The sequence below is a fragment of the Bufo gargarizans genome, chromosome 6 (assembly GCF_014858855.1).
Source record: "Bufo gargarizans isolate SCDJY-AF-19 chromosome 6, ASM1485885v1, whole genome shotgun sequence".
Lineage (NCBI taxonomy): Eukaryota > Metazoa > Chordata > Amphibia > Anura > Bufonidae > Bufo > Bufo gargarizans.
In genome coordinates this window covers 115,978,015-116,002,425 of record NC_058085.1, presented here as the reverse complement: position 1 = coordinate 116,002,425, position 24,411 = coordinate 115,978,015, and the positions used below count along the sequence as shown (strand labels likewise).

The 24,411-nt window shown below is 41.9% G+C and overlaps 1 protein-coding gene across 1 annotated transcript in view; it reads left to right on the top strand.

The window, feature by feature from the left end:
* Positions 1 to 11,566, top strand: part of KPNB1 (karyopherin subunit beta 1) — a 34,813-nt gene extending 23,247 nt beyond the window's left edge. The window contains exons 15-22 of the mRNA XM_044297129.1: positions 3,918 to 4,062; positions 4,618 to 4,700; positions 5,541 to 5,648; positions 6,556 to 6,699; positions 7,352 to 7,457; positions 8,903 to 9,017; positions 9,725 to 9,886; positions 9,975 to 11,566. Of these exons, the coding sequence (XP_044153064.1) occupies positions 3,918 to 4,062; positions 4,618 to 4,700; positions 5,541 to 5,648; positions 6,556 to 6,699; positions 7,352 to 7,457; positions 8,903 to 9,017; positions 9,725 to 9,886; position 9,975 (864 nt within the window). The 3' untranslated portion in view covers positions 9,976 to 11,566. The remainder of the gene's footprint in view (positions 1 to 3,917; positions 4,063 to 4,617; positions 4,701 to 5,540; positions 5,649 to 6,555; positions 6,700 to 7,351; positions 7,458 to 8,902; positions 9,018 to 9,724; positions 9,887 to 9,974) is intronic.
* The last annotated feature ends 12,845 nt before the right edge of the window (positions 11,567 to 24,411 follow it).

The following is a 24,411-nucleotide window of genomic DNA, read 5'->3' as shown; positions in this document are numbered from 1 at the left end:
ATCTGTTCAGGGTGTCTTCAGTTCAGGACCGGAAAGTTTTTTGGCCGGAGAAAATACTGCAGCATGCTGCGCTTTTTGCTCCGGCCCAAAATCCTGAACACTTGCCGCAAGGCCGGATCCAGAATTAATGCCCATTGAAAGGCATTAATCCATATCCGGCCTTAAGCTAAACGTCGTTTCGGTGAATTACCGGATCTGACGTTTAGCTTTTTCTGAATGGTTACCATGGCTGCCAGGACGCTAAAGTCCTGTTTGCCATGGTAAAGTGTAGTGGGGAGCAGTATACTTACCGTCCGTGCGGCTCCCGGGGCGCTTCAGGGTGCATGGATCACGTCATCCATGCGCATGGGGCGCTCTATCATTCTGGAGCGCCCCGGGAGCCGCACGGGCGGTAAGTATACTGCTCCCCACTACTACTATGGCAACCAGGACTTTAATAGAGTCCTGGCTGCCATAGTAACACTGAACGCATTTTGAAGACTGATCAGTCTTCAAATGCTTTCAGTTCACTTGTGGTGTTACGGATCCGGCGGGCACTTCCAGCAAATGGAGTACACAACGGATCCAGGCAACGAAAGTGTGAAAGAGCCCTTAGACAAGAAATTACACGCATTACCCAAGATTTAACTAATGTGCAAAATAAAAATAAACAAAACAAATTGATTCCGAAAATATAAAAAAAAAAAATCAGACTAGAACTGCAACAAACCTGCCAATTTAATATGGAAAAAATATTACTAAAATGCAAAATAAACTTCTATGCTAATAATAAACCTGAAAATTCCTTGCAAGGCAAGCTAAAACCTAAAGAAGCAAAACATAGGATAGCCTATCTACTGACAGAAAACAAAGTAATAAATCCACAACAAATAGTTGAAAAATTCAGAGAATATTATTCCTCATTACACAACCTTAAAAATTACCCAAATATCATTCAACCAACTCACTGATATTACAAACTTTATGAAATCTATCAAAAATAAATGATGGATAACAACTCTTAATACGCCATACAATAAATCCTAAATGTTAAACAATTAAAACTAAGCAAATCGAGGGAAGAACTAACACCCAATTTAGAAACCATATTCAATCTAGCTGCTAAAATGCAATCCTTCCCAAAAGAAATGTTTAACAGCCACAATCATAACCTTACCCAAAACAGGAAAAGAACCTACTACACCACCTAATTTTTGCCCAATTTCTCTACTGAACATTGACCTCAAAATATATGCAAAAATTATAGCAAATAGATTAATATTCTTTCCTTGATGATCAACCAAGACCAAGTAGGCTTTATTAAAGAAACACAAACTTTTGACTCTACACGCAGAATAATTAATCTCGTACAACATTGTAAATCCCTAAATATCCCTTTTTTCCTAAAAAGCATTTGACAGGATACACTGGGGATATCTAGAGTCTGTACTACACAAATTTGGATTAACGGACCATATAAATTCTGGCATTATATTTCAATCCTTCAGGAAGAGTCTATTCCTCTGGCTACCTTTCAGAACCCTTTTACTATTAGGAATGGTAGAATACAAGGATGCCCACTCTCTCCTTTAATTTTTGCATTACTAATTGAACCCCTAGCAGAAACAATTCGTATAAACTCCCAAATAGGTATTAAAATGGGCACAACAGAACATAAAATTACATTATACGCTGACGATATAATGACACAAAAATGCTATTTCACTTAATACACTAAAAACTACTTTATCCCATTTCAAGAAGATTTCGTACTATAAAATGAAAATAAATCCCAAATTTTTAACATAAACATTCCTCATAAAATACAATTAGAATTAACCGCATCATTCCCATATCAATGGAACAACAACACATTTTAAATATCTAAGGATATATATCACAGCCACCAGTCAAAATCTATATAAAGAAAATATAAACCCTTACTACCATCTATACCTCAAATACAACCATCTTGGGCTGACAGAATAGCCTTAGTCAAAATGTTCATCCTTCCTTCAATTCTATATACATTCCGCACAATTGCCATTCCAATCAACATTTAATTTTTTATTAAACTACAAAATCAAATTTCCAAATTTAGATGAAAAAGAAAAAAACTGAATTAACTTAGAAACTATGACACAACATTGGAAAATGGGAGGCATGAGACTACCGAATATAAAGAACTACGATAAAGCAACGCTACTAGATCAAACCAAACACTGGTGGACAAATGCTGAAACTGAAAAGACATTGGGTTCAAATAGAAGAAAATTATTTAAAAGCACACCCTATTATACTCAATACAATTATACCACAAAAAAAACATAAATCTAAGTATTAAAGCCACACAAACTACTTGGGGAAAATTATATATATAAAAAAATACCCCATGTTTAATAAAATTAACATACAACAATTACCAATTAAATATATCAAAACAATTTGTCCAGATATCAACCTTTCTAACTGGGGGGGGGGAAAATTTAATAAAAATTAGACTTGCCCGACCCAAATAACCAGCACAAGTTACTCATTCACCTATTTAGCTTCCCAATATCTGTTACCTAAAACAGACTGCTACAAATATTTAAGAATCAGACACTCCTTTTCACAAATCCAGATCAACCACCCAATTTTTCCTGCATTTACATTTTTTTTTTTCCTATTCAAAATCTTATAACGTAAGGCATTCCTAACTTTTATGTTGATATTAACAATAGTGAAGAGAAGTTAAAAATAAACTATATGGATCCCAACTACTCTGATCTGTGCTGGAAAAATTGTGGAGCCCAAGAAACCGCTCTACATCTATGGTGGACATGTCCAAAAATTCAAACCTTTTGAAAAACTAAACAAGATGCTCCATGTAAATATCCAACCATCTGCAGACTTTGCTTTTGTTTCTTGCAAAATCAACCTATTCCACAACATGCCAAAACGGTGGGATCCCATATAATACTAGCCGCAAGAAGCCTCGTAGCACAAAAATGGAAAAGCTTAGAAATCCCCACCATCTCAGAAGTATGGACATCGGTCTCGTAAGCACACAGTATGGAAATTGAATATGCATTGTATTCACTATCTTTAGGAAAAACAAAAAAAAAATTGGTCTCTATGGGACCCTAAACACCATACCAAACTGATTTTCCCTTTAACTATAGATGATTTTCTAGACTGACGTTGATATTATTTACCTGTCATATATTTATTTTCTAAAAAATATAACAAATTCATTAATACTTGGGATAAATGCTTGTGTGTGTATATATGTTGTAGGAACAGTAGTGTACATAGATACAAATATATTGTGTGCTTGTAACATAGGTACATACACATGTAGATGGTCCAAGATGGATGGATATGTGTGTATAAAATGTATACATACTCAATATATATCTCATTTAAAAGACACGCGCACATATCTGATATATCAACAACTGCAAATTATCATTAACGTGATATTAAAGTTAATAAAAAATAGGGGTAGGTTGGACATGTCGATATGAGTTAATATTAGACTTTAAATATAGAAATAAACATCTGCACAGGCATTAAATAATGTAGCTAAACATTAATAAATATAAATAACATTTTGAATATGTGCGCGTGTGTAGAAACAAGTTTACAATTGTACACACAGGCATTACACACATTAGATATATAGTTTTTTGTTAACTATATATCACAACGATGAACTATTTTACTCTTACTAACATTGTATAATTCAATCGCTCTATTTAACAAATGAAAATAGTACGAAGAAACTGATAATTGTTCTGTTTATCAAATATTATACAAACATATGAAATCTAACCTTATAAAATATAAACTATTTTTTTGAAAGTGTTAAAAAAAAAAAAAAATTGTAGTTTCTACTAGGCTTTCAGTAGACTTCAAAATGTTTAATTAAAATATATATTTTTTTTCCTTTCCAGAACGTACTCCGCAAAGTGCAGCCCCAGGATGCCCTACAGATATCTGATGTTGTAATGGCCTCACTGCTGCGCATGTTCCAGAGCACGGCAGGTTCAGGGGGTGTACAGGAAGATGCCCTTATGGCTGTGAGCACTTTAGTTGAAGGTAAGTGGCCGATGAGACTTAAGTTTTGTGTGTTCATGGGGGTAATTCATATAACTCCAGTGAGCCCTGGACCAGAGACCACCATAGTTGCATTGAAAAGTGGTCTTTTCAAATCTGGTCTGCATAAGGGGGTAGTCTTTTTTTTTTTTTTGTGAGCGGTCTCATATGTCTGAGGATGACAAGTTCATGCACCACTCTGAATTTGCTGTGTTGATTATGACTTTCTGAAGGACTTTGATTTTTAAGTGACCCTCTAGTTCACAATACAAATTTCTGAATAAATACATAATTAAAATGCCTTTTGTGGCGCTTTTTTTTTTTTTTTTTTTTTTTTTATAAACTGGTTCTTCCAAAAATCTGTAAAATGGCTAACTGCTTCTGTGACTACATCATGCACACTGTGCTTTGGTAGTTGACGCTCGCTCTGCTTTTGGACTGACCAGCTAAGAGCAGGGGTAACCAGATGGTTGCTTAATGTGATATTTGCCCTCTAGTTTTGTAATTACCAGATTAAGCATGTCACAATACCTCTGTCATATATTTTTTTCATTGTAGTACTTGGACCAGAGTTTTTGAAATACATGGATGCATTTAAACCTTTCCTTGGCATTGGCCTCAAGAACTATGCAGAGTATCAGGTGAGATCATGGAGACCTTCAGGCTGTTTTGGATCCTAATATATTGGTCTTACCCAGTGAAATCTGAGGAAGAAATGTTGTGACTGTAGCTGTATGTTCCTTGTATTGTGAGGCTGAACATGGGCTAATGTCCGTTTCAGACACTTGTAATGGCCACTCTTTCTGGACAAACTGGCTCCCCCAGTGGGGTTTTATAATGCAGTGGGTTCCATCTCTACTGCGGACTTATTATCCTGTACTCCAGATGCTGTGAGTACAGTAATTTGTGGTCGGGCTGGAGCTCGCGGCATCAGAAGTGCGGCCGTCACATGAACAGTGAACTGCAACATTAGTGCATGTAAAAAGCTATTTTAGTTTTTGTTTCCAGTAAATGCTGATTGTGGTATGACATGTTTTAATAAACAAACAAAAAAATCACAGATAAAAACATCCTGCACGGTATGATAAATATGCCAATGTCCCTGGCCACATTCACAGATAAAAAACGTAATGCAACAAAATAGATGCAAGCATTATATATGGGCCAAGTCCTCACTCTGATGTATTAAAATCTGAATCTTGGCCAATATATTTTGATCAAAACCCATCTGTGCCCGCCTACCAAGCGCCAAGGTGGTCTCGGGTCAGGCGGGTCCTACGCTAAACCTAAGTGCACAGGAATGCTACTCCCAAGACAAAATAGGAGCACATTCACACTTGAAATGTTCTAACATCCAGTGTGTCGTAGTCTTGTTGAAAAGATTCTTAGCTACTCGCCTCTCCTTTCATGTACACTGTACTGTGTTTTGTCCGGTCACTAATTTTTCCGAAGCTCATAGCTTGTTATCCTCCTGATTTTAGGTGTGCCTGGCTGCCGTTGGAATCGTAGGGGATCTTTGCCGAGCTCTGCAGTCTAATATTTTGCAGTTCTGTGATGAGATCATGCAGCTCTTGTTGGAGAATCTTGGGGTAAAAAAACGCTTCTACATTAACCCTTTCAAGCCCAGAGATTTTGGTTTTGTTTTGCACTCCCTGAATTCCCAGAGCCATAACTATTTCTTTTTATTTGTCTGTTCATATAGCCATATAAGGGCTTGTTTTTTGTGGGACAAGTTGTACTTTCCAACACCACCATTTAATATTAAATAGGATGTAGTTTAAAGTGGGAAATAATTCCAAATGGGGTGAAATTGCATAAACAAAAGCGATTCCACCACAGTTTTACGTGTTTTTTTTTTTTTTTTTTTTTATATATATTTTATTACTACGACATTCGATGTACGATAAAACTGACCGGTTACTTTTATTCTACAGGTCAGTACGAATCCGGCTATCTTTTTATATGTATAGTTTCTCTTGCCTTTTGATGGTGATAAAAAAATTTAAGTGGGGAAAAAAAATCTTTTTATTTTTTTTTACCATATTTTGACCCCTATAACTTTAATTATGTGTACGGGGCCTCATTTTTTGCAGGGCAATTTGAACTTTTCATTGATACCATTCTGGGGGTGTGAGACTTTTTGATCACTTTTTATTACTTCGATTTCTAAAAAAAAAAGTGACCAAAAACGGCAAATCGGCCATTTGGGCGCTTTTTTTTATTTTTTTCCGTTTTGCTGTTTGCTGTATGGGGAATATATTTTCATACTATGGGCATTTTCACACATTGCGACACCCATGATGTGTATTTTAGTTGGTTGATCACGGCGTCTGAGGGGTTAAATGTCCGTGATCGGCATTGCTGCCGGTTGCGGACATGAACTGCGGGTGTCCAAGTACGGCGCTGCGCGTGAAGGGGTTAAGCTATGTCGTAGGTTAAAGAAAACTTGTATGCTGTTTTTGAAATGGTCCCTAAGGTCTTTGACTTGTTTTCCAGAATGAGAATGTTCATCGCTCGGTAAAACCACAAATCCTTTCGGTATTTGGAGATATTGCTCTGGCAATTGGAGGAGAGTTCAAGAAATACCTGGAGGTAGTGCTGAATACTCTGCAGCAAGCCTCTCAAGCTCAGGTGGACAAGGTTAGAGGCAGATTTATCGCTTTTTTTTATTAGACAGTTACCCCCATAAACATGCATTCTGTGTTCAGCCGAGCATGGATGTGTTTTCTGTAGCAACAGAGGAGATGGCCATTGCCAGACACCTTGAAAAGATTGTGCCAGAAAAACTGCTTTATAATTTACCTGCGTCTACTTTCCCCCCTACTTCATCTCTTGGAGAGTCTGGGATCCCCCATACACATTATATAGTTCTCTAGCCTTGTCGTGATTGACTGCTGTAAATTAAGCATACCACCATGTAGGGTATGTGCCCGGAAAATTAAGAATCTTGTGAAAATCCGGTCCTCCAGTCCTGAGGAATACTACTCCTTTATGCCACCTCCTTGTATGTTTGACAGTCCCAAAGATTTCAGAGCCAGTAGCAATGACACAGGGCACGGGGGCTGCACCAAAGACTGTGCGCCGAGAACTTTATTTGCATAAAAATTGCAATTCTCTGGTTAGAGAACCAGATTTTTACAAGAAAGGTATGGTTGATTTTGGAGGCTCCTACCCTACGCAGTGGTATGCTTACTGTGAAACACCTTTTGTAGGTGACACAATCCCTTTAAGATGCAGATGGTTTAATTGCTTTCTGTTGTAGTTACACCATTTGTTTAATCTTTTATTTTAGACAGACTATGATATGGTGGATTACCTCAATGACCTCCGTGAAGGCTGCTTGGAGGCATACACAGGCATTATCCAGGGTCTCAAAGGAGACCAGGAGAACGTTCACCGTGAGTAGAACCAGGGAGACTATCATTTTGGCTTTATTGCTTTGGCCTTTCCATATAGTCATGTCATGTGCCCTCTGTTCTTGGCAATGTGCTCTTATGAGAGCAGATCAAATAATGGGATGTATGTTTGGGCTCTGCATCATATTCCTATTGCCCCTGATTGTGCTATTCAACCCTGTCTTGACCCCAGTCAAAGGGATCTTTTACAAATTATTCATAAAAGGGGCATTATTCTGTGGTTGCTACTGTAACACCAGCCCGCTCAGTTATAGCAGTTAGGAGCTCAAGGGGGGTAGCTCATCTGCATGCACTTGCTACCGTGTGTTGCAAGGCTTCGCATGTGGTAGTCTACTCCTTTAGCATGTAGGAAAGGAGCATTTCCTTGCTTCAATGCTCCCCTTGCCCTGCCCGGCATCGGGAAGGGCAAGACCTGTTAGCCTTTGACGTATCGGACTTCACAACAATATGCTAGTCGGATACGTCTGCCTGTCATGGAGCCTGGTGTGACTGGCTCAAGTGGGTGGTGTATAGTGCTGTTCTGGGCACTTTGAGATGGGTACTAGTGATACCTGCCTCTAAAATGGCCCAGAACGGCGCAATGCACCACCCACTTGAGCTGGTGACCTCACCAGGCTCCCTTCTAGACTGAAGTCTCTGCCTAGCATAGTGTAAAGCCCAGTACATCACCGGCTCACAACAAACAGACCTTGTCCTGCGCAGGGCAAGGGGAATATCGGAACAAGTAAATGCTTCTATCCTATATGCTAAGAGTTTCTCTGGATTCAGTACTGAACCCAGACAATCCCTTTTAAAGGGTTGTCCAGTTTCTGATATTGATTACCTATTCTCAGTATAGGTCATTAATACCAGATTGGCAGGGTTCCAACTCCTGGCTCCCATGATGATCAGCTGCTTGAGGTGAACGCAGGGCTCCTGCAGGCGCTGTGTTCTCCATGGTTTACCTGCTTACCGTCGGCATTGCAGCAGCAAACGGGTGTAATAACCGTTCCGACATCCCATTCACTTAAATGAGATGGCTTGTAACTACAACTGCTCCTTCCCACTCAGTGAATGGGACGGATGAGCTGTAATTACACTGCTCGCTGCTGCCATGTCCACGGTAAACGGTGAAGAGAATGCAGAGCTCACAGAAGCACTGCGTTCTCTTCAAACTGCTGATATTAATAACCTATGCTGAGGATAGGTAATCAATATTGGAAACTGGACAACTCCTTTGAACATGGTGACTGCTTTATGCAATAAGTGTCAGTCTCTAAGGAGCTGCACTACTTCTAGCCATTGCGATGACTATGCTGAATTTGCTTTGATGCATATTGACTGCAATTGTACCTTTCTCTAAAACATGTCGGGTGTGTATTGACAGCAATGTTTACACTGTGATCTGGGTTGAGCATTTACCACAGCAATCCACTTGTCCTTTTTAGCTGATGTGTTGCTGGTGCAGCCACGTGTAGAGTTCATTCTGTCATTTATTGATCATATTGCTGGAGATGAAGATCATACAGACAATGTGGTGGCCTGTGGTGCAGGACTTGTCGGGTGAGTTTGGTTTCTGACTTATAGATGTATTGTCCACAATTGCGGACAAGAATATGACATGCAGTTTTTAGTTTTTTTTTTTTTTTTTGTTTTTTTTTTGGTGGTGCCGCGGAATGTAAGAACGGCTGCAGACATTGAAATTAATCGGTCCAAATCTGTTCTGCAAAATTGCAGGACTGATGCGTACACATACAGTTGTCTGAGCCCTAATTGAGGAAACTAACAGAGCACTTACATGGTGCCTTCCTTTTCAGCTGCAGATCTGCCAATTCCCAGGATCCTATCGTACTATCCATTATGGCCATACTGCTTCTCAGACACTTCCCGCTTGTCTAACCCTGCTCTTGGATTGACCAGTGCTCTCCAATCCAGGGGCAGCAGGATGTGCCTTGGACTACCAAAGGCACAGTATGCCCTGGGTAGTCTGAGAAGCAGTGCTGCCATAATGGATAGTAGAAGAGGAGCCTGGGAATTTTTTCTTCAACTGGACAGCCACTTTTAAGGGACATTAAACCAAACTGTACTTTCTATATTCTGTGTTCCTTTAACGTGTGGAGATGTACAGTAAATGTCCTAGTTTGATGTAACCAAGCAGCCTGTAAAATATTTTGGCCTGTAGTAATCTGCCCCCTCCCAGTGTGTTTCTCATTTTTGACATACACTAAGGGCTTCATGGGACTTACTAGAAGGTGTAATTATTCCAACAGAGATTTGTGCACAGCATTTGGGAAGGATGTTGTCAAATTGGTGGAGACTCGGCCGATGATCCATGAGTTACTGACAGAGGGCAGGCGATCAAAGACGAACAAGACAAAAACTCTTGCCACCTGGGCAACCAAGGAGCTGAGAAAGCTAAAAAACCAAGCTTGGTATGTATGCTCAAGATTTAATCTGAAACCTAAATGAGGCTTTTTTACATTCTTATTCTGACCTCCTTATTTTTTTTTTCTTCTTTAGACCACAGCGCCTGGGTGCAGCTGATAACCCACTGGAAATCTAACCTTTTCGAAAACAAAAAAAATTATATCCCGGAAGCGAGACGTATGAGCGGGGTACTGAATGTTTGAGAGTGAAAGAGTGATTGAGTGAGGCTTCAAACATACCACATGGATAATGCGACCACAGCAGTGCTGTGAGAAGAGCAGACTTCCTGGGAGAGAGGAGTGAGAGCTGTAACATCATCCACCTACCTGCTGAGAGGAGCAAGGGCCTCTGGGCCTCCACAAATTGGGTGTCTGCTTTCACTGCCTTGCGGTCAGGGCAGAGGAGGAGTGACTGGTGTAAAAAAATTTTCTTTCTTTCTTTTCTTTTTCTTTATTTTTTTTTTTTATTGTCCAAACCCCCCTGACAAATGCAGCCTACACCATTAATAGCTGCGCATAACATCTCTCTTTAGGGAAGGGGTTCTGTATGGAAATATTCTCAGAGCAAGTGTGTGTGAGTGCGGCGGTATAACAGTCTGCAGTCTGAACTTCATTTACTGTTTATTCTGAGGAGAAGGTGTTAATGGTGAACTTGCGTCTGGATTCACCTGAAGGAGTAATGATGATGTTACCAGATGCACAACACAAGCATTTCTAGATTACAAAATTAAGGTCTGTTTCTCTAGGTTGTTCAAATTAATTAATTATTATTTTTTTTAACTGTTTTCCTTTCCAGGGGTGTGTTCTGTACAGCAGGTGCCCCCCCCGGCAGGGAAGTAGTTAAGGGAAACACTGGCTTGGCTACTCTAGTCCTGTAGGAAGCAAGCGGCATCCTGCGCCGTTAACTTGCTTGTGTCAGTCTGTGAATGGGGCAAGGAGGAGCAGGGACGTGTAAGATAAAGAATAGTAGGAAAACTGCTTAACAAGGAAAGTGCCCCCCACCCTTTTATATAAAACCTGGCCGAAGGGTGCAAGGCTTTTTGAGGGATCTATCTACCCCTCACAGTGTCGTCCTTTGTAAAGAAAAGGTAGCCCTCAAATGTGCCAAAGAATCAAATCCTTAAATGTTCAGAATGTGAAATGACCTTTTGCTGCAGCCAGGGGGGGAGGGTTGTGGTGCACCAGTTCTACACGTTGCATTCGCCCTGTGCTTTCTTTGCTACCATCTAGCAGTGAAATGGTTAAATCTAAACAATTTAATGAGGCCTATTGCTTGCACGGTAGATGCAGTGCTTTTTGTAAGCTGAAGCTACCTTGGTGAGAACAGATTAATTTAACCGAGCAATAGAGCCTCTTTGGGGGTCACTATTTCCTAATGAATTAATTTGCATTCTCAAATTCTTCAGCTCACAGAATAGCTGCCTCCTTAGGCAATGGGTACTTCTAAGATGAACTAAAGTCATGCTATGCTATAGAGCGTGCAATGCTAACTTTTATTTCAGAGTCTAATGTGATATTCAATTTCCTGCACTTAAAATGAAAACATTGAAAAAGTAGTTAAAAGAAAAACAAACAAAAAAAAAACTATATTATAGATACGGACTGGATGTACGTTGGACCATGGCACTTGTACAAGGTTCTATTTTTTCACTGCAGTTAAATATTAATAAAATGGTGTCAAACATCCCCTGCCCTCCATCTTGTGGTATGTTTTTTGTTTAATTTTGGGCTCACCAAGTCCTCCCCCCACCACCACACACACCAATTATGTCCTGTGTCAATGTACCTTCCCAAATATCCATTTATGGTGTGCACACATGGAACGTGGCATTATGCTTTGCCAGTAGTTGCCTGCACCATGCTAGAAATTCTTCAATGCATACGTTGGTAGCATGTAGATTACCCGGATGCTACTTTCCTCATCTGAAGATGGAAGCATAGTGGTATTTGCAAGGCCTTCAGAGGTTCCTGGACTTGAAAATGTGGCTGTGCTTGTGTCTTATGCAATGCATTCCTCAAGGAAAGCAGACGGTGCAGATGATTGTGATGTGCTGTTATGGACATTGGGTACACCTGTGGATACTGATCCGATGGCAATAAACCTATATCTGAATTGGTATACTGTACAAAAGGAAAGCTTAGCTGCAGTTAAGCTTTTCCTAGAGGGATCTGGGGAAATTAAACCATTTGAGGTTTCCATCCTGATTCCTTTCTAGGCTGTGCCATTTGTAGATTTGCAAGAAGAATAAACAGTGACGCAGTGGCAGAAATGCAACCCGTGTGTGTCTCTGAATTACATTGTTTCAAACATGAAGTTTGGATGTCTTCCTATAACTGGAAATGCCTAAGGGCTGTGAACCTTAAAGGGGTTGCTCAATCAACATTTCATGGCAGAGTTGGGAATAACCCACAATAACCATCGATCTGACGTTACAGAAACTGCATAGCTCGCTTTGCTATGCTTCATGCGTTGCTCTCATTCACTGCCACCTTGACTTGATGCTTGCTGTGGGTTATTCACATCTTGGCCATGGAAGGATGAGTCCTGTGCCAGTCCAAAGCAGGTTCTATGAGATCAGGATGGCGGTCCTTTCTCTAGAAATGCCATTGTCCCTGGAAAAGCTCTTATTGCAGCTGAGTCTCATTCACACCATGAAATTGGGGTTTGAGTTATGGTTTCTACATCCTACAATTTGTAAGGAGGGGGGAGTTTAGATGTACCGATAATCTGGCCATCTAAGGCTACTTTCACACTTGCGGCAGAGAGATCCGGCAAGCAGTTCCGTCGCTGGAACTGCCTGCTGGATCAGGCAAAATGTATGCTAACTGATGGCATTAGTAAGACTGATCAGGATCCTGATCAGTCGAAAAATGCATTGAAATGCTGGATCAGTCTTTCCGGTGTCATTCGGTAAAACTGATCCGGCATTTATTTTTTATTTTTTTCATGGACAGGAAGGACTGATCTGGTATTCTGAATGCTGGATCCGGCACTAATACATTCCTATGGGAAAAATGCCTCCATCAAGTCTTCAGTTTTTTTCGCCAGAGATAAAACCGTAGCATGCTGCGGTTTTCTCTTTTGCCTGATCAGTCAAAATGACTGAACTGAAGACGTCCTGATGCTAACTGAACGGATTACTCTCCATTCAGAATGCATGAGGATAAAACTGATCAGTTCTTTTCCGGTATAGAGCCCCTGTGACGCAACTCTATGCCGGAAAAGAAAAATGCAAGTGTGAAAGTACCCTAAATGTGCTGCTGATCATCTGATGAACGAGCAAAACACTTGTTTGTCAGGTGTGCCTGTCCATGCATGCACCACCACTCATCGTTTCGGGGCAGCAGATCATGCTGTCTATTCAGCGATCTGCTTACCAGAAACCATGGTTCTGTATGGGGATGAGGGATTGCAACAGCAGTACCTTGTCCTCATACTGTGAAGGAGATTGCTGCATGTAAGTGCAGTGGTCTCCACTGAGCGAGCTGCTGATTGTCACCTGCTTTTACACTACATAGTTTTAAAGGCATTATCCAGTTTACGCAGATATTTTTTTTTTATTTCTTCCCCCCCCCCCCCCCCCACATCCGTGTGAGTAGACAACAACCAATCCTGGATAAGAAATCGGAGAAGAGAAGGTTTACACCTCAGTTAAAAGGTTTCCAATCCATATAGAATGAATTGTGGGCGCTCTGGCTCCCTAAGAAGCTGTTATACTAAAGTTTGTACATGTGGGACTTGGGAAGGTCCAGGTCTACCATACAATAAGGAACCTATGCTATGGCAGTGCAAGTCTAGCTAAGACAGGGTTTCTTTAGCCCTCACAGAGCCTTGGCTTCTGCGTGGTAGCCGCTGTAGCTATGCCAGGCAGCGTGGGTTTAGTTTGGGGGTTTGGGCATTTGTAGGACTGCAAGTGATGTAACTGCCAGCATCTTTCCATTAAAGTGTGGTGGGGTGAGGCAGTCGGCCTATCCTTCACAGCATTGTTAGATCATCGGTCTGGTGCTCTTCAGAAAGAAGTCACAGCAGGGAGGTTCTGGTTGCACTGACTTTTGGTTACCTGAAGACCTATCAGTCTGGTACTTGTCTTGAGCATGATGGACTTCATCTATGTGAGGTAATTCAGTATTAATTATGGGAGTTCTGTTCTGCTTGCACCTAGGAAAGCCACTTCTAAGTGTTAGGGCTCATGCACATGACTGTTGGGTGTTTTACGGTAATATTACATGCTATAGCTACTAGAGATGGGTTATTGATTCATGGAGTTTATTCTGATTGGAGTTGAAGGGATTTTTTTTTTTTTCATCTAAAGTGAGAAAAACTAGCTTCTACCTCACAGGGTTGTTTTTTTTTTTGCCTTCCTCTGGATCAACTTTCAGGCTAACGGGCTGAACTGGATGGACAAATGTCTGTGTCCCCCCCACCCCCCCCCCACCAAAAAGACACATGGAACAAAAACACATTTGTGTGCCTGAGCCCTTAAGAATAGAGTATGTGTGGTGTTACAGTAGTCCTATACTAGGCCTGTTTGTCAGTCATGTGGGAATAGCCTGGTTGCTGAAGAGTCCACTACTCTGGCTAAGGACACAAAATCTATAGTGACATGAAGTGAAAGCTTTTAGTCCTGGAATGTCTTCCCCAGACTGATGTTGGAAGTTCTAAGGAATCTGATGAGGAGGAATACAAGATGGACTTTGGTGAGAGCTTTCAGATGACGCTGTCTCCTCTGATCATTCAGCAGGGAATGCTTTGTTTCCAGTAGAGGATACAGAGCTTTTGTTAAAGGGAACTTGTCACCGGTATATTGTGTATAGAGCTGAGGGCATGGGTTGTTAGCACATCTGCAATACCCAGTCCCCATAGCTCTGTGTGCTTTTGTGTAAAAAAATATAATAATAATTTTATACATATGCAAGTTAACCTGAGATGAGTCATGCAAGTCAACGCAGTTGCAAAGTCTTTTGCAGGCCAGATGTGGTCTACAAAATATGTAAACTGGTCAAGAATAAAAGAATCCAGATATATATTTTTTATTTTTTTGTTCCTACTGCAGTTAAGAATATTTTGTGGAGTCTATATCTTTTGTTTGGGACAGGATTCCAGCTATTGCCAGGTGGTGCAAATAGCAAAATAGTCTTCCCTTCCTTTTGAGAACTTAGGCTGCCTAGGTGACCTTATGGATAAAAAGACAGATGTATTGTAATCTGAAGGGGAAATTTTGACCCTGAATCGTGTCATTGAACAATAAAGACAATCTTAAGCAATATACCTACCTCTGTCTTCTAACACGGCATTAAGAGAGTGCTATCCTCCATCTACTCCTGCTTTGTAAAAAAAAAAAAAGCATGGGCTGCTTTGACTAATCTTAAGCCAAGTTTTTTTTTTGATCAAATAGTTTTTTTTATAAATTTTTAACATTTATACATACTAGAAAGTACATGTACAAGAAAAACTACCCATCAAAGTATATACCTTAAAAACAATTTGTAGTTGACATCACTTCCCTCCAATAACGTGGGAGTCTGGGACAGTGCCACATGAGGTGCACTTAACCCCCACTGGTGACCTACCACATCTCGGATAGGCTGCACCTTTGACTATAGCCCATCTTAAACCAGTTGTGGATCCAGAGCCTGGTCGCGGGAGGGGCACTTACAGATAGTTTTGTGGTGGTGGACAGAAAATAATGTGGCGCTTATAAAACAGACTTTTATTTAACCTATTGTACAGCTCTAACGCATATAATCGAATAGACTGTGGAAGCACTAGTACGGTTTACTATAAAGATGGCGGTGTGCCAGGCCCTTGTGGGTACAGAGTCCCTGGTAATAGTCTTTGACCACATGGGGCAGTAAATTATTTGTTTTCATTGGGGCCCTCAGATCTGATCAGTTACACACACTGGTCTTCTGCAGTTCTTCCTGGGGATCAGGTGGCTCAGGGCCAGTCTGATCACACTCCCCCCACACTGCAGAGACAACACAGGACCCCCACACCTTACCACCAACTCGCACACAACACCCTGCTGCAGGTGCTCACATACACAGGCTCCCGAGGCACAAAGAGACACAGACAGCAATGTCCCTGTCAGTGACAGTGTGAGCAGAAATGCACTCGTCTATAAGGAGTATCAGTATATTATATAGGGGGTAATATAACTGAGGAGGGGTATCTGGGTACATTATACAGGGGTAATATAACAGAGGAGGGCTATCAGGAGACATTATACAGGGGTAATATAACCTATATTACCCCTGTATAATGTCTCCTGATAGCCCTCCTCTGTTATATTAGCACTGTATAATGTATCCTGATACCCCTCAGTTATATACAGTCAGGTCCATAAATATTGGGGCATTGACAATTCTAGCATGTTTGGCTCTATACACCACCACAATGGATTTGAAATTAAATGAACAAGATGTGCTCTAACTGCAGACTGTCAGCTTTAATTTGAGGGTATTAACATCCAAATCAGGTGAACGGTGTAGAAATTACAACAGTTTGCCTATGTGCCTCCCTGTAACTGAGGGGTATTAGGGGTTATTATATACAGGGGGTAATATAACTGAGGAGAGATGGCAGGGTAGGGTACATACTTTATATGCGTTATATACTCTGTGTGTATATCAGGGGCGTTGCTAGGGTCTGAAGACATCTGGGGCATGAGCCCACAAGAAACCACGCCCCCATCCCATGATGCCACTCCCTCATCACCACCAAAAAGGGGGGGGGGCCTTCACAGTAGTTATTAACCCCTTTCAGTAGTCCCCCCTTCAGTGAATGGGGGACTGCTGAATGGGGTTAATAACTACAGTGAAGGGCCTAGCCGTCTGCGCAACCCATAGATCATCCATAACAGTGCCATCCACAGATCCCCCTCCCCATAACAGTGCCATCCACAGATCCCCCTCCCCATAATGGTGCCATCGACAGATCCCCCCTCCCGATAACATTGTCATCCACAGATCCCCCTCCCCATAACGGTGCCATCCACAGATCCCCCTCCCCATAACGGTGCCATCCACAGATCCCCCTCCCCATAACGGTGCCATCCACAGATCCCCCTCCCCATAACGGTGCCATCCACAGATCCCCCTCCCCATAACGGTGCCATCCACAGATCCCCCAGCCCTCTCCATAACAGTGCCATCCACAGATCCCCTCTCCATAACAGTGCCATCCACAGATCCCCTCCCCATAACAGTGCCATCCACAGATCCCCCAGCCCTCCCCATAACAGTGCCATCCACAGATCCCCCAGCCCACCCCATAACAGTGCCATCCACCACAGATCCCCCTCCACTCACAGGAGTGTACAACTGTACATTATTTTAAACTGTAATCCTAGTAACTTTAACTTAATTTGCTCATGGTGATAGTGACCTAGTCTTACCCAGTCAGAGAGTCTCTCTCTAGTTTTACTCAGCTAGTCAGCTCCAGCCTCCAGGCAGTGCACGCGGTGCTCACTCACTGACGTCACGCGCCTGTGCCGCCTAGTGGGAGGAGCAGACGCCTGACGTCATTGAGCAAGCACCGCCCGCACTGCCTGCTGTTACCGGAGGTGGTGCTGTAGTAGGAATCACCGAGATGAGCAGCTGGCTGCAGAATCTGGGGATGATTTTTCAAGTTAAGTTAAATGCACTCTGCAGGCGGATTAGGACATGAGCGGCAGGGCCGGTGTAGCGCAGGAGAGTCAGAGCGCCGGCCGGCCTTGCCAGTGCACTGCCAGCAATACATTCGGGGCACTGGTCAAAACATCCGGGGCTCAAGCCCCGAATGTTTTGACCTAACAACGCCCCTGGTGTATATACACTCACCTAAAGAATTATTAGGAACACCATACTATTACGGCGTTGGACCCCCTTTTGCCTTCAGAACTGCCTTAATTCTACGTGGCATTGATTCAACAAGGTGCTGATAGCATTCTTTAGAAATGTTGGCCCATATTGATAGGATAGCATCTTGCAGTTGATGGAGATTTGAGGGATGCACATCCAGGGCACGAAGCTCCTGTTCCACCACATCCCAAAGATGCTCTATTGGGTTGAGATCTGATGACTGTGGGAGCCATTTTAGTACAGTGAACTCATTGTCATGTTCAAGAAACCAATTTGAAATGATTCGACCTTTGTGACATGGTGCATTATACTGCTGGAAGTAGCCATCAGGGGATGGGTACATGGTGGTCATGAAGGGATGGACATGGTCAGAAACAATGCTCAGGTAGCCCGTGGCATTTAAATGATGGCCAATTGGCACTAAGGGGCCTAAAATGCCCCCAGAAAACATCCCCCACACCATTAAACTACCACCACCACCAGCCTGCACAGTGGTAACAAGGCATGATGGATACATGTTCTCATTCTGTTTACGCCAAATTCGGACTCTACCATTTGAATGTCTCAACAGAATTCGAGACTCATCAGACCAGGCAACATTTTTCCAGTCTTCAACAGTCCAATTTTGGTGAGCTCGTGCAAATTGTAGCCTTTTTTTCCTATTTGTAGTGGAGATGAGTGGTACCCGGTGGGGTCTTCTGCTGTTGTAGCCCATCCGCCTCAAGGTTGTGTGTGTTGTGGCTTCACAAATGCTTTGCTTCATACCTCGGTTGTAACGAGTGGTTATTTCAGTCAACGTTGATCTTCTATCAGCTTGAATCAGTCGGCCCATTCTCCTCTGACCTCTAGCATCAACACGGCATTTTTGCCCACAGGACTGCTGCTTACTGGATGTTTTTCCCTTTTCACACCATTCTTTGTAAACCCTAGAAATAGTTGTGCGTGAAAATCCCAGTAACTGAGCAGATTGTGAAATACTCAGACCGGCCCGTCTGCCACCAACAACCATGCCATGCTCAAAATTGCTTAAATCACCTTTCTTTCCCAATCTGACATTCAGTTTGGAGTTCAGGAGATTGTCTTGACCAGGACCACAACCCTACATTGTCGGGTATATAAAGCAAATGCTTTATATAAATATAAAGAAAAAATTATCGGGTCAAAAGAAAAATTATGCAAACTATATTGACCCGTTAGATGGATATAAACATCTCAAAGAGTTCAATCGAGAACCTGATTATTTTGTGCAATCAGTAAAACAGGGTACAAGCGTCTATGCAAAAATATAAATGGTTTATTATACAATAGGTTAAAATACAAACGAAAATGAATCAACATAAATTTCAATAATATACAATGATATGCAGTACCCAGAATTCACCACTATATGATACCACCAAAATACTACTCAACCAACACAAGAATATTATGCAATACAGCTTTAAATCTGTGAGAGATATACAATCAATGGATTATGCGGAAAACTCAATCAAGAAGATGACAGATACGAGCCCTTGCTCCGCCCAAAAATGATGACCAATCTTTCAGATAATGGTAGTATTGCACCAAAACTTATAAATTATTGGCTTGATATCAAACTAGGGAATATAAAGATTCCCAACAAAGAGTTTCTCCAATATTGTCTCCTTTATTCAGTTATATGCATCGTAACTGAAATCAGAGAAAATACTGATGTAGCAACTAACGTTACACGTCCGCAAGTGAGCGGGTATCTGGCTAAGTATCAAGCCAATTAATTTAGATCAATACTACATAAAACAAAATATACATTACCCAAGGGTCAAGTGATGTGCAGAGTCAGATAAATGTTTTTTTTTCTGATCCTCCATCTCTGCATGAATACTCATTAGGTTCCTTTTCAGTGAACCGATCTCAAGTTCAAATGTCTTAATGGAGATGGAATTAACAGCTGATACACCGGTGGCAATGACAGTGCCCACTACGGCAAAGATTATGGCGGCTATAATTGCAGAAATGAACGGCTTTGGTCGTCGACTTGTTGAAAACTGTTCTCTGGTCATGGTTTTCCTTGTCTGTTCCAGGATCTGTGTAACTCTTTCTTGGGAATAGCCGATGTGCATTTGATACCAAATCTTTTTCTCCAGAGACGCAATCTCAGAATTATTGAACTGTCTCTCGACGAAGACACGTGGATCCAAACTGACGTAGATATTTGGGGATAGAATCCTCTTATTCGTCAAGATGAATCCCGTGGTATCCTGTAGCATGATCCCAGATGAAGGGCCTGGTACAGCAATCGGCTCGGCCTGGAACTCCTTCCCCAAGATCAGGACGATGTAGATAACGGCAACAACCCTCGGTGCCATTTTGCGCCTGTAATATATTGTATGACAAATATAAGTACATACATCTTCCACTTTTTATCACTCCTGCAAGAAAAGAGTTAATACTACCATACATCTTTGATTTGGTAACATTTCTTTTCTTGGACAGAGCAAGTTCTCGATACAAAAGTGAGTCAAGAGATAATTAGTTACAGAGGAAAATACACGAGGATAGGTTAGTTCATTTGTATGTTCATACTATACCAATCCTGGGTTTCCGTCTTTAGCTGGAACCTTGTTATCTCTTTACTCTTCATCATCCGGCAATCCTTCCATTTGGCGAAGTTGTGACCTAGGATGACAAACACGTAATTGATTAATGTGCACCCATTTCTCTATAAATTCATCCCCCTTAGGAATTTTGATCTTGTAGACCACAGGTGACAATTTGTCAGTGACGACATAGGGTCCCTTCCAGGAAGGCAGGAACTTCCTTTCCTTCACCTGATCCCGGGCGAAGTTATAGAGATAAACCTGATCGGAAATTTGGTACTCCTTTTGAGTAGTCTTCAGATCATAGTAGGTTTTGGCGCTTACTGCTGCTTTCTCCAGATTCTTCTGGGCAAATGCAAAAGCATGTTGAAGGTGCTTACGTAGATTCTCTATGTATTGATGGGCGGTTGAAGCATTTATCAAATTTTGGTCTGTTGTCCGGTAGAGCAAATGCTGGGGTAACACCATCTTCCTTCCTGTGATCATTTCGAAGGGAGAAAGTTTGGTTGCTGTGCTTGGAGTGGCTCTGATGGCCATGAGAACCAGAGGCAACTTTACATCCCAGTCCTTACCGGATTCATTGACAAATTTCTTTAGAATGTTGACAATTGTTTGGTTGTAGCGTTCCACTCCACCACTAGAGGCTGGCCGGTAAGCTATATGTAATTTCCTTTTTACTCCCAGTATCTCCCACGTTTTTGTCATCACCTCACTAGTGAAATGACTTCCGCGATCGGACTCGATGCGTTGGGGAAGACCGAACCTGGAAAACACGTGGTTAATGAGTAGAGACGCACACACACTTGAACTGCAAGTCTTGCAAGGCAAACATTCTACCCATTTTGTGAATAGACAAGTCACGGTTAACATATATCTGTTGCCTTTTGATGAAGTTGTTACTGGTCCAATAAAGTCAATCTGGATATCTGACCATGGCATGGACATCCCTCTTTTCATCAGCGGTGCCCGATGAGTGGGTGCTTGCGGCTGGAATTGAGGGCATATTAAACATCCTTGACAATATGTGCGAACGTCTTGCAACATATGAGGCCAATAAGCATAATCCCGTAATAATTCATACGTTAACTTCTCACCTCGATGACCAGCCGTTGGGGCGTCATGGGCGTGTTGTAACATCAAACCTCGGTATGCTGTGGGTACTACCCATTGTGAGATACCATTCTTTGAGGTTCTTACCAACAATCCATCCTGTAACGAGAATTGGGACTTACCCTTCATCAAAATTCGTAACTCTTCTTTGCCTGCACAGTCTTCCATAGTGACGGGACAATTCTGTGGATCTTCAATGTGGTTGTAAAACATACCGATAACTGGATCCCCCTTTTGACTCGCGATAAGGTCCTCACTTGGGGAATCTTGGCTCCATTGGGCCACATTGGCTTCGGTTTCCTTTTGGGCCTGTCTTCTTGTCATTGCATCCACTTGAATAGTTCCCATGAGGTCATCCACGTCCAAAACTTCTCCATTAATGGCTGCTTGTTTAGCGAGGGAATCTGCCAAATCATTCCCCTCCTTATCTATACCTGGAGATTTTGAGTGACCTCTTACCTTTTTCCAGTAAATGGTGAGACCATGGGTGGTAACCATCTCGTCGACCTTACAAAACATTTTACCATGTTACTTCTTGCCATATTAGACCTTTTCCATCCAGGGAAGTACTCCACGAAGCTACTGTGAACATAATTAGAATCTGTGATTATAACAAACTCTTTAAGACCAGAATCAATAGCCATTTGTATAGCTTTATACACAGCGGTGAGCTCCGCGAACTGGCTACTTTTGGGACCAATTTTGTATCCGACGGACATGTCTGGGAATGTGTTATTCCATACGATTCCGATACCTGCAACCAATGTGCGTTCAGTTCCTATATCGGTATGGAAAGAACAGCCATCAACATATACACATGGTAAGGATTTGCAGTATTCCTCTTCATAAGACTTGTATGGAGATGAAGATTGCTCTTCCAGGAAATCATTTTGTGGTAATTCACCTTCATGTCCTGAATTGGAACAATCATGCAGTTCGGCTAATCCTTGAGCAACTGGATTCTTATTATTTTGTTTGTACCTGATTTCCAATGGCCATCCCATTAAGGACATCGTCCAGGCGGTTATCCTGCTGTTTGATAAATTCCCATCCTTGATTCTATCACTCTGCAAATATTGCAGGGGTTGGTGTGCGGTTTCCACTATGATCTTTTTGCCCTGGATAAAACTCCTGAAATATTGCAAAGCCCATACAGTTGACAGTAATGCTTTTTCACAGTCATTGAACTTTACCTCAACCGGTGATAAGGACTTGCTGGCATAGGCAATGATCTTGTTTAGGTTGTCCTGTTTTTGGAAAAGGACCGCACTCACACTTTTGTCGGTGAAGCCTGTTTCAATGTAAAAGGGTTTTCCACCTTCTGGATAGGCAAGGCATGGGGCCTGGATAAGTCTGGTTTTGAGCTCATTCACAGCTTGCTCGTGACATTCACTCCATTTCCATTCTACTCCTTTCTTCAGCAACTGCAAAAGAGGTTTTGTAATCTCGGCATAATTATCTATGAACTTACGTGAATAGTTCATCATGCCCAGGAAGGATCTCAACTCCTTGGTATTTGTAGGTGACTTTGTGTTGATCACTGCTTCCACTTTCTTCTTCTGTGGGTTAATTCCATCGGCAGTGATTTCGTGACCTAAAAATTTGACTTTGGTACGACACCATTGAGCCTTCTGTAAAGAAAGTTTTACACCAGCGTTTCTTAGTTGGGTTAGTACATGCCTCAGTTCCGCAATATGCTCCTCAAAAGTTGTACTTTTGATTAGGATGTCATCCACATAGGATAAGGTACCCCGTTCAGTGGCATCAGGCATTGCCTTATGCATGAACACAGCAAACTCATGACCCGCATTTATGTACCCGAAAGGTAATCGGGTCCATGCATATTGTTGCTTTCCAAATGTAAAGGCCAGTTTGTATTGATCCCTCTCGTCCACTTTAATTGTCCAATATCCTTGCGCACAATCCAGAGCAGTGAAAATTTTGGATCCCTGTATTTGCGCTAAACTCTGGTCAATATATGGTACGGGCCATCCGGACATGTATACACGCTCCGAACAGAGCCGGAATTGACCATTGGGTTTGAGAATCCCAAGCACAGGATGGTTGAACGAGCTGTGCACTGGACGGATGACCCCCCGCTTCTCCAAGTTTTTGACTATTTCCGATAGCGACTCATATGCCGCCAGCGGAAGTCGGTACTGTTTAACATATACAGGGGGTGCATTGGGATCCGTTTGGATTCTTGCAACGTGTAGGTTAGTTTCCCCACAGTCGTAAGAATTCTTAGCAAACATGTCCTGGAATTCAGCGAAGAGCCCCTTTAGCTGTTGACGCTCCGACTCCTCAGAACATGCATCAGCCACAGAGATTTGCTCTTCCACCCGTTCCTGAAATTCTGGAAAGATTTCAGGTTGACTTAACTCGTAAGCTTCTTCAAGCTCACTAGTTAAATCGTTGTGAGTATTGCGTACCTTATCCTCTCCTGGTTGGCATGACTCGTACTCCTTCTCATCGATCTCCTGGTTGAAAATCAATGAAGATTCTTCAATGTGGCATGTACCTTCTTCAGAGCTGAAAGGATAAACAGAGTGGATATTAAATAACCCCTCAGGTGTTGAGGAAAATTGTTGCTCCACTACCTGTTCTTCTGTCAGGTATTCATCAGGAATCAGTCCAATAACATCATTTTGGAAACCAAAAGTGTAATACTCCGAATCCATAGCCAGACCAATGATAGTGTCTTTTTGCAGAGATATACTATGGGGAGCCATGTTATGAATTACCATATGCAATGGATCCTGATGGATGTTTATCATAGGAGTTGGCTTTACCTTCAGGCCGAGTTGCTGCATCCGGTTGGACAAACAGATCAAAGAATCTGCGTTCTTCAGTCTTTGTCCCTTCTTTATTTGAATGGGAAGAAGAAATGGTTTACATCCTTCAGGGATTTTAACCTCGTCTGCAACCATGATACTCACGGCATAGGGCATCTGTTGTCCCCATCTCAAGGCTTGCTCCTCATCCTGGAATCCCTCCGGG